Here is an 11,095-nt window from a genome sequence, read left to right on the forward strand (position 1 = left end):
GAAAGAGAATTCCACTCAACATTAGGAAGAACTTCCTGACAGTAAGGGCTGTTTGACAGAGAAGACACTCCTCCAAGCGCTATGAGATAGCCCTGTTGAAGTATTTGAAGGGGTCTCATGTTGAAGATGGACCAAGCTTGTTTTCTGCTTCTCCAGAGAATGCAAGCTCCAGGCAAAGAGATTCCACCTAACATTGGAAAGAACTTCCTGATGTAAGACCGTTTGACAATTGAAGATGCTCCCTTGGAAAATGATGATGATGATAGATGAGATATAATAATAAAATAATAATACTATAATTATAATAATAATGTATTTAATACCCCATATGTTTTGCACAGCATTTTACAGATATTATAAAGGTTATTTTATTGCGCCATAATTTCGGACAGCGCTTTACGAAATTATTGTAAAGGTTATTTATGTAGTGCCGTACATTTGCCAACACTTTACAGATATATATTAAAAGTTTAAAGACGTATATTATTGTTAAGTTTTAAAGAATAGTTTTTGTGGGTTTTCAGGCTCTGTGGCCATGTTCCAGAAAGCTTTCTTCTGACGTTTCGCCAGAATCGTGGCCGGCATCTTCAGATGGTAGAGTCCCTCCTTGGGTTCTTAAACGAGGTTGGATGTCCGTCTTTGGGGTGCTTTGAGATTCTGCATGGCAGAATGGGGTTGGACTGATGGTCCTTGGGTCTCTTCCAATTCTGATTCCTAGATCAGTGTACAGTAAATGCAAAACACTCTTCCTGGCCATGGGCTTATGTCTGAAAAGAGGCACTGCAATGGATGAATGATGAGAGGAATTTAACAGGTTTTTTTAAAGAGAAGCAGAGTGTAGACTGCCCTTAGGGGTCCTCATTTATAAGGTGGTATAAATGAAGTTACATAGATGTTTAGTTGAATCTCTTTTCCGTGTGCTTGATACCATTGCTCCAGGCCCTATTCTCTGGAGCAGCAGAAAACATCTTGCTCCCTCCCAGTATGAACCCCTTCAAATACTTCTAGAATCATAAAATCCTAGAGTGAAGAGATCCCAAGGCTCCATTCAACCCCATTCGCCATGTAGAACTCTCAGTCAAAGCATCCCCTGAGACAGATGCCCATTAGCCTCGCTTAAAGACCTCTAAGGAAGGAGACCACTACAATCTCGAGAAGGAGTGTTTCCACTGTCGAACAGCACTTAGTTCAGGAAGTCCCCTAATGTTTGGTAGATCTCTTTCCGGGCTTGCACCCATTGTTCGGGTCCTAGTATCTGGAGCGCAGGAAACAAGCTTCCTCCCTCCTCAATATGACTCCCTCCAAGTATTTAAATAGGGCTTTCATATCCCTCTAACTTCTCTTGTCCAGTGACATCCCAGCTCCCTAATTTTCCCATAGGGCATGGTTTCCAGACCCTTACTCCTTTGAACACTGGCTCCAGTTCTCAACATCCTTTTTAAATAGTGGTGCCAGACTGGACACAATATCCAGGTGGGGCTTGACTAAGGCAGAATATAGTGGCGCTATTACTTCCCTTGATCGACACTTACTTATTATTATATTATTATTTTATTATTATTATTATTATATTATATTATTATATTTTTATTATTAGCGCTGTAATTTACTTTTATTGATGTTTCACATCACAACTGCCACTGAAAAACTGAGGTAATATATCACCATCAACGCCGCGGTGCTTGAAACCTATCCACCACGCTGGTTCCAAGTCGGTGGCCACCATTGTACCTTGCGGCAACCAATGCCACAGTTGGCAACCTGCAGTGTGAACAACTCTCCTTTTGTGGGCCCTGAACCCAACACCATCGCTCGCTTGGTTTGGGTGACCTCCGAGTCTTGTACGCAAGAGAAAAACAAAACCTGCGTTGAGGGAAATTCACTTCTGGGGGTTCGAGCCACACAGGAAAAGAATATGGAGGGAAGAAGAAAATCATGGACAGGGAGACCCTTGGAGAAACAATAAAACAAGTGTCGATGCTTTGATGGGGAGATTAAGGTAGCATTAGATGTTTTTAATAACAGTGAAAATTTAGTCTCTTCCTCCTTTCGGCCTGTCGCTTTTCCTCTGATAATGGCCCACTTTCGTGCCACCTTCTGACCTCTCCAGTATTAAAAAGGGTTTTTGGTTGGGCAGACACCCCAAAAAGCCCTTATTCGGAACCCTCTCTTCCATCGCAAGGAATCCCCAACCTCCTTTATTTTTTTCCACCTTAAAAAAATAATTCTTTGATAAGGAAACAAAGGGAAATCCCAATGAATTCAGCGGGGTCATTAAGAGGAGATTCACTTGCATGGTCTCATTGAGAAGGCATGACGAATGGCTTTGGAGGTCCGAGGAAGAATGTGTGGGGAGCATTTGTATAACAAAGATCCATAAATCATCCCCGAAACCCAGAAATCCATCACTCACTCAGCAAAACCCAAAAAATGCAAGAGGATCCCGTGTATTCTTCAGCGTCACAGATCCTTCTTCCATCCCTATGATACATTTTAACACATTACTGAGTTTTAAGACATCCCTAATAAAGAGAAATGGGCCTCGAAATAAATTTAGTAGTGGATCAAGGCGATGTGGCATAATACGATAAGATTTGCTTCCTTTCTGTTTTTAGAACCAGACAATCATTGCCAGCAATAGATGAACCCTATGACCCAGCATAGACTTAGGTTTGAGATTTGCACTAACTGGCAAGTAAGACGAGCAAAAGAACAGAAAGATAACAATACCTTGAGGCGAATGGTTCCTGTTTTTCTCCCAACGTAAATCCAACGAGAGGAAAGAAGTCATATTACTATTGACCTCATTCTGTTTGGACAGATATGATCCGACAGAACAAATAATTCCCAGGAGAATTACTTTGTGTATTTCAAATCTGGATAACACAATCATGTCCCTATGTTCTATGTAAGCGTTTGTCTATGGTTTTATATTGCTGCTGGTTACCTTTCATGTAATTTCTTTTGTGAGTCGAAGGCTTTCACCGCCGCATCCAAGTTTTTGGTGGCTTTTTGGGGCTCTGTGGCCATGTTCTAGAAGAGTTTATTCCTGACGTTTCGCCAGCACTGGCTGGCATCTCCAGAGAAGCTGTATAAGAAAGAGCTGGAATAAATTACATTACCTGAGTACCCGGGTAGGCAGGAATGATTTCCATTATTCCTTCCATCAACACAGAACAATACACAGATTAATATGGAAATCATCCTGCCTACCCAGGATCCATTATATATATATCCATCCAGCTTCTTCCATGCCAACATTCTCCGAAGATGCCAAAGCCACAGATGCCGGCGAAACGTCAGGAATAAACTTCTAGAACATGGCCACACGCGCCCAAAAAACCCATCCAACATAAATTTCTATTTTTTAAATGAAGAATAATGTTATTAGAAAGAAGAAAAGAAAGAGGCACCAACAGGGAAATTTGCAACAATTTCACTGTGTCCCTGGCCGCATCTGCACTGCAGAATGAATGCACTTTGGTGCCGCTTTAACTGCCATGGCTCAATGGCATTGTGAGATTTTGTAGTCTTCTAAGATATTTCGAGGGCATGGCACAGTGGTTTGAGCATTGGACTATCACTCTGAAGACCAGGGATGATTATGATGGTGGTGGTGATGATGATGATGATATTTGCATTTATAGGAGTGTCTTTAGTTTTTATTTGGTCATGCGTTACATTTCTCAAATCGATCAATCGATCGGCACGCCTTACATTTTTCCTGAATGTCCCTTTGCGCTTCTGATATCTGGTCACTCGGATTTACATATGTTACACTTTCTAAAACAGACGATTTGACTTCTCAGAGTTGTCAGATACTGTAATTCAGAAATTAAAAGGAATATTGTTAAACGATTAACAAAAGGCCTGAGGGATGCTACCGAGTGCTTCCTAAGAAGACCTCTGGCTTAGCAAACCTTTTGCTTTTGCAGGAGAACAAAGTCTCATTGCATGCTTCGATTGCCCCAAAGTGGCGACGAAAGGAATAGCAGAGAGGAATTGCAGTTTCATCCCATTTTAAATGGCCCGGCTCTGTCTTTAAAAACCCAGGGATCTGTAGTTTGGGGAGGGACCTCAGTTTTACTGAGCTATAATTCCCAAAAAAAAAAAATACCTTAGAAGAGATGCTGAGGATTAAATCAGGGTACCTTGAGAGTTGCAGTGCAAGAGAAATTAAGGACCGCATCCTACAAATCCTGGGTTGACATGAGACGGGGCCATGACAGCAAAAGTGGCATCAAACCGCTATACATGCACAGTGTAGATACACTCCAGTGCCAAAGAATCTAATGCAAATATTGTCTCTTTCAGATGACATTTAAAGCACTTCGATGCCGCTTTGAGTGCAATGGTGCTGTCCAACAAAACCCTGGGAGTTGTAGTTTCATAGGGAATTGAGAATGCACTGTCAGAGTGCTCTAGTCCTTCATCAAACTATATATCCCAGGACTCTGTAGCATGATACTATGGCAGTTGAAGCAGTATCAAAATGCTGCCCTTGTTGAGAGAAACTGATGTGAATCAAACACATAAGATTTAATAAAAAGTTAGAAACGCATAAATAGTCTATAAATCACATAAGGCTATATAATCGTATACTATAACTAGATTACACATATAAATAGTAAAGGGTCACATATATATACATATATTCTATCATAATTAATATAAAACATGAACACAAGGCCAGCTGAAATTTCTAAATGCTTCCCAAAGGCAGCCCCAATGAAGACTATAGTGCACTAATTCCACAGCTGCTTTTAGACTATAGAAATAATCCAGTCTGATACCCCTTTCAGTGTTGTTGCGCTGTGCTATGGAATAAAGGGATGTGTAGTTTTGCAAGGTCTTTGCCTTTTCTTCCATATAATGCCTCACTAAACTACAAATCCCAGGATTAAAGTGGCATTAAACTGCATTATTTCTTCAGTGTAGATGCAAACCTTGTCTTGTAGACGCACTAGAGAAGACAAATAATGGTCTTTGCTTCACTAAAGTTGACGATTTCTTACGTTTTTATTCTTTCGTCTTCATAATCTGGCAGAAACCAAAGAGGTTCCTTACAGCTCAGGACTTCATTTATATTTGCGACAAAATATTTTAACCGTTTACGAATTTATAAACGGTCAAAATATTTTAAACCATTTAGAAACATCTCCATTTATAACAAATAATCATAATCATAATAATAATAATAATAATACAAAATTGTAAAAGTAGAATCAATTTGTAAGCATTGTCTGTGCTTCAAATATACAAAACGCAAGGACTTCGTGCCAAACCCAAAATTATACATCATACGTTTTATATCCTCAAAGTAAGAACATGACTTTCATATCTATAAAAGATATAAATATTGCATTTCTTCCCGGTTTCTCCGAAAAATCAGTTCCCCCCCAAAACAAGTCAGAAAAGCAATGTTTAGAAATGTTACGCCTCTGTAAATTTTACATCATGAAATTGTACATTTCATGTTCTACATCAGTTGTAGTATATTGAGATTATAATTCTTGTTTAATTATTTTGCCGGTTGACTTTGGTGCATTTGAAAAAAACATAATGCATATTGTTTGCAGAACTCATTGACAAAATCATGGTACGGCTTCGCGAAGAGGAATAATCATATTTCTTTATCTTACAGTTTCAAACACTTTATACAACCAGTTAGTGCAAAAGCATAAAAATGGATAACTAACAAGATAAATTATGCAGTTCCCAAACCAAAGAATCACTGTTAGTTCTATAGTGCGCCGCATGGTTTACAATGGTCCCTTGATATCCGCTGGGCTTCGGTCCCAGGACTCACTGTGTATATATGGTTATTATATCCAAGATTTCCAGCATATACCAAAATCTGTGGATGTTAAAGTCCCATTAAATACAACGGCCCTTGTATAAAAATGGCAAAATTGGAATTTAGGTAACATGATTTCAAACCGTGGATGATTGAATCCATGGATGCAGAATCTGTCTCGCTTTCCTTGCACACTAGAGACAACAGCAGAAGAGGGGCAATTCCCCTCTATTATTATTATTATTATTATTATTATTATTATTATTATTATTTACAGATCTAGAATCATTTCTGTTCCCTTTTCTAAAGCCGTAAATGCAGGGAGAAATCGGCTCATCATATTAGGAGCCTTTGTCCAGCATTAGATCCTTTAAAACCAAACAAAAAACTGACCGCATCCCATAAAATATACACAAACAAACTGAATAAATAGAATTAAATAAAACAAAACGTAGTGTTGTCTTTAAAAAATAACTGGTAGTGTTTTTAAGGGGCTGGATTTTATGAGCCAGATGCTACTTATTCTCCTCCAAATTTTGGAGAGGAAGCAAAATTTGGTCCCCGACGATGGTGGAAAAAGGCGAAAACGTGTAGTAAAACGCAGCTAAATTTTTAGCTGGGCTTGAGACGGCAAGTTTCCTGCATCTTGTCTGGGTCTTATTTCTTCGGAGACTCTTTGATTCTCATGTGGAAACACTGCCCCAAATATGTCTTCGTGGTATCTCTTCCGTCGCTGTGAAAGCAAAAACCCAGAGAGCGTTGACAATGATTATTATTCCTGTACCAATTATGAATAAACATCTTGATCAAATTGATCAATTGCAGCCCATTTTTAACCAGGTTAAAAGGTATTCACTATTGATTTGTCATGAATTTTTAAAAGTTAACATGATTTTTTAATATGAAGTGACTGAGTTGGAACTAGGCTCTGTTTGAAAAGCAATATTCTCTATTCACTTTCTATTTCAACACTAGGCTGAGTGTGTCAAGAGTCACCCAAAACCATCTCTAAAAAATGAATGCCAAAGGCTATGAGATGTGAGCCAAATGATGTAGGCAATGATTTAACCTCGATTAAGTCTAAACAAGGGATAGATAAGGTTTCCAGAGTGAAAACTGGAGAGGGCTCATATACCTTCAATGCTTGTGCTTTCAAGTTGCCTGTTCATTTATGGAGACCCCATGAATTCCATAGGGTTTTCTTAGGCAAGGAAGCTTCAGAGGTGGTTTGGCCAGTTCCTTCCTCTGAAATATAGCCGTATATACGCGGTATTCATTGGCGATCTCCCATCTGAGTACCAACTAGGCCTGACCCTGTTTAACTTCCAAGATCAGATGAGATCTGATGACTTCAGGGTGTTTAGGCTGTTGTTGTGTCAAAGAGGGCATTTCAACAGGTGTTGCTTGTTATGTGAAAAGCAACACCTGCTGATAGTCCTTCTTCTACATAGCCATTCAAGGTATAGGAGCCCTCTCCATAGACTCATAGAGTTGGAAGAGACCCCAAGGGCCATGCAATCCAACCCCATTCTGCCATGCAGGAACTTTCACTCAAAGCATCCCTGAGAGATGGCCATCCAGCCTCTGTTTAAAGACCTCCAAGGAAGGAGACTACACTACAATCTCTGAGGAAGGAGTGTGTTCCACTGTTGAACAGCCCTTACTGTCAAGACTTTAAAAAGTATCATAGAATCATAGAATCCTAGAGTTGGAAGAGACCCCAAGGGCTATCCAGTCCAACCTCATTCTGCCATGCAGGAACTCTCAATCAAAGCATCCCCAAGAGATGGCCATCCAGCCTCTGTTTAAAGACCTCCAAGAAAGGAGACCCCACTATACTCTGGGGGAGTAGATGTAGGTGTTCAGATAAAGTTGCCATGTATGCCAGTCTGCTGCCTTCAGGTGAGATGGAGACTGCAATCCCATCATCAGTGTTGGTCTAAGACCCAACTTCTGGCCTAGTTGGCTTTGCTAGGTAGAATGAGGTTGGTGGGCACCATATTTTCATGGTCTGGCCTCCATGGTTTGCTTGGACAGAATTAGCAGTGAAACAAGCCAATTGTAAGTATACCTTAAGCTGGAAGCAGTAGTCTTCTGCTTGCTCTTCGGTCAAGTTGAGGTGCTTTGCGAACATCTCCTTCACAGTCTTGGCCACTGCCCTGGCCATGCGGACATCACCGCAGACATACAGGTGACCTCCTTCCTCGTGTAAGAGTCGGTACACTTTGGATCCTAGATCATTCTGAAGAAGATCTTGGACATAGACCTGTGGGGGAAACGAAAGAGCCGACTCAGAAAGTTATCACTGTTGTACGTGTTTACGATGCAAATACAACGGCACAGTAAAATGGTGTCCCTTACATAAAATGGCCAAATCAAGGTTTGCTATTTGGAATGTATACATTCTTTGAATATTTTCAAGACATGGATAAAGGATCCTTGAATCCGTGGATAAAGAATCTGTGGATATGGAGGAGCGACTGTACTTTGCTTTCAAAGCAAAGATGAAACGGAGTCTTACTTTGGGACGGCCAGGCTCTCTAGAGTATGCTGTGTAGACGTCTTGGAAGATTCCTTTCTGAAGCATCTCATCCATTTCTTCTTTGTAGAGGTGGTCCAGGCTGGCATGCCGGCAGCCAAACAAGAGTATCATTCCCCGCCCTTGGATCCCTAAAAGGCAGAGACTCCAAGTCAGTTGACTTTCCTAAGACAACTGAGGATAGGGAATACAGCGGGGCAACCAGGGTAGGACTTTAGGGGGAAATATCCAGGGCCTGATACTTTGAAACTAGCCTGTTCCACGGCTGAGTGGGAAATCAAATCCAGAATCATAGTCCAACTCTTCAACCTCTATCTCTGTCCAATGGTAGATAGATCTTGTAGCCCCTTTGAGACTCACTGAACGAAAGTAGCTGGTGGCATGAGCATTTGTAGACTTTTGTCTACTTCTTCAGATGCATTCCTCAGACCAAATGCATCTGAGAAAGTAGACTGAAGTTTGGGAAAGCTCATGCTGCCAACTTCTTTCAGTGAGTCTCAAAGGTGCTACAAGATCTCTCGACATACCAATTCGACTGACTAAAATGCTATATCTTTGAATTCTGTAAGTATTAATATGGATTAGTGACTTTGTTTGATTCGTGATGCATCAGTGTGGCAGTTTGAGGCTGGAAAAAAATAGGAAGCCTGGTCATCTCCCCCCCCCCCCCCCATTACTAATCTACTTGCATAGATCTCATAACTACTGGAAAGGGAAATGCATCAGTGCTTGGAACACTTTGGTTTTGTTGGTTTGCTGTAACTCTTGGGAATCCCTCTTCCATTGGTCTTGCTCTGGAGGACAGCTATGGGGAACTGAATTACCAGGTAGGTATATTTTGAGTAGAAGTAGTAGTTTACGGACCCAGTTCCATCACTAAATGTGAAGGGATGCTCTACTCCATCAGTGAAAGGGTTGGGATGCTTCTCTGCTGTTTACCATCTGCTGCATCATTTGTCAGCATCATGGTTTGAGCATTGGACTATGAATCTGGAGACCAAGGTTTGATTCCCATCTTGGACATGAAACCCATGGGGTGACCTTGGGCAAGAAGTCACACTCTCTCAGCCTCAGGGGAAGGCAATGGGGCAAACCTCCTCTGAACAAATCTTGCCAAGAAAACCCCAGGATAAGCTCACTTTAATGGTCACCATAAATCAGAAGCAACTTCAAGGCACACAACAATGACGGCATCATTTGCCACCAGTAAAATTTATAAAACAGCAGTAACACATGTCAGTGCATGTCATCAAATAAAGTCTTGGAGAAGCCTGAAACTACACCCAGCGCCGGAACAAAACATGCTCTTTACCTTTTATTTCCAGGTCATAGAGACGTTGTTGCCAGAAGCTTCGAAACGGAGCGACTCCTGTACCCGGGCCGATCAAAATGCATGGCTTTTGGGGGTCTTTTGGAAGTCGAAACCCGTCCGCACTAAATGATGCCACCGAAAGGGCAGCAGGGGAGAGAAGGTTATATTACTCAAAGGAAGGTAAGTGAGCATTGATCCTGGCAAACCTAATACTAGTAAATACAGTAGTTTAAGCAATTTTTCATCTCCAAGAGGTGCAGATATTTTGTAAAGCTAAGCGATAGAAATTGCCATTTCAAGATACGCTGTATATACTTTTGGATCCATTTTCATTTCAAAGGATGTTTTTCTGGCTCTCCACATAACTCTTAAAGCTAAGAGTTCAACAGACCTTTTCTTACTGGATAGTTCTTGTCTATATTATTACCTGCAAACGAAACAAGGGATCATTTCTTTTAAGCCGACAGTGTTCAGCCATGTGCTGCATATGCCCTGGTGCACTGGACCTTTTCCATCTAAGAGGAAGAAGAAAGGAAAAAAGACAATATATATATTAAAATGTTTTCAGATCCCCTGTGTTGAGATTCAGCTGATATTGCCAATAAATGAATAAAGAAAATAAGGACTTGCAGTGGATAAGCCTTTACCCTAAAGCAAGCTTTTGGGATGGACTTTCTAAGGAAGTCCAAGGGCCTTCAGTCTTAAGTCCATGTCTTGGTTTTCAATTTAGTTTAATGTGCATTTGAAAACGAATCAACATCATTTGGAGCACAGATATGATAACCACTCCTCACTGATTTATAATTCCAGAGCACTTTCTGCCTTTAAAATGTTCAAAATGCAGATGTTGTTGTCCTTGTTGTGTGCCTTCAAGTCATTTCCAGCTTATGGCAACCCTAAGGCCACTGGTTGGGCTTATCCTGGGGTTTTCTTGGCAAGATTTGTTCAGAGGAGGTTTGCCCCATGGCCTTCCCCTGAGGCTGAGAGAGTGTGACTTGTCCAAAGTCAACCAGTGAGTTTCCATGGCTGGGCTGGGATTCGAACCCTGGTCTCCAGAGTCATAGTCTAATGCTTAAACCACTACATTCCCACGCTTGCTCTTTCTTAGGACAGATATCGCTATCACATAAAATTCATGGAGAAATTAGTTGTTCCAAAAGAATTAGTTGTTCCAAATTAGTTGGAACTACTTTGGAATTAGTTGTTCCAAAAGATCTGGGTTGACTAGAGAAAGCTTTATAGCAGGGGAAAATATCTACATAAGGATAGGAGGAGAGGCGGGAAAGAAATGATGATGATGATGATGATGATGATGATGATGATGATGACATAATATGTATAAGCCCTTGGTATGCCTTGAGGTTTGGTTCCAGGAACCCCTGTAGATACCAAGCCCCATTGATGTAAACCGCTTTGATCACTGAAAAAGCGGTATACAAATAAAGCT

At 40.9% G+C, this 11,095-nt stretch overlaps 1 protein-coding gene across 1 annotated transcript in view; it reads right to left on the bottom strand.

Moving 5' to 3' along the window:
* Positions 1 to 6,209: 6,209 nt before the first annotated feature.
* Positions 6,210 to 11,095, bottom strand: part of LOC121917020 (nitric oxide synthase, inducible-like) — a 74,222-nt gene continuing 69,336 nt past the window's right edge. The window contains 5 exon segments of the mRNA XM_042442611.1: positions 6,210 to 6,530; positions 7,869 to 8,063; positions 8,319 to 8,467; positions 9,649 to 9,770; positions 10,076 to 10,163. Of these exon segments, the coding sequence (XP_042298545.1) occupies positions 6,402 to 6,530; positions 7,869 to 8,063; positions 8,319 to 8,467; positions 9,649 to 9,770; positions 10,076 to 10,163 (683 nt within the window). The 3' untranslated portion in view covers positions 6,210 to 6,401.

Source organism: Sceloporus undulatus, chromosome 11 (genome assembly GCF_019175285.1).
Source record: "Sceloporus undulatus isolate JIND9_A2432 ecotype Alabama chromosome 11, SceUnd_v1.1, whole genome shotgun sequence".
Classification (NCBI taxonomy): domain Eukaryota; kingdom Metazoa; phylum Chordata; class Lepidosauria; order Squamata; family Phrynosomatidae; genus Sceloporus; species Sceloporus undulatus.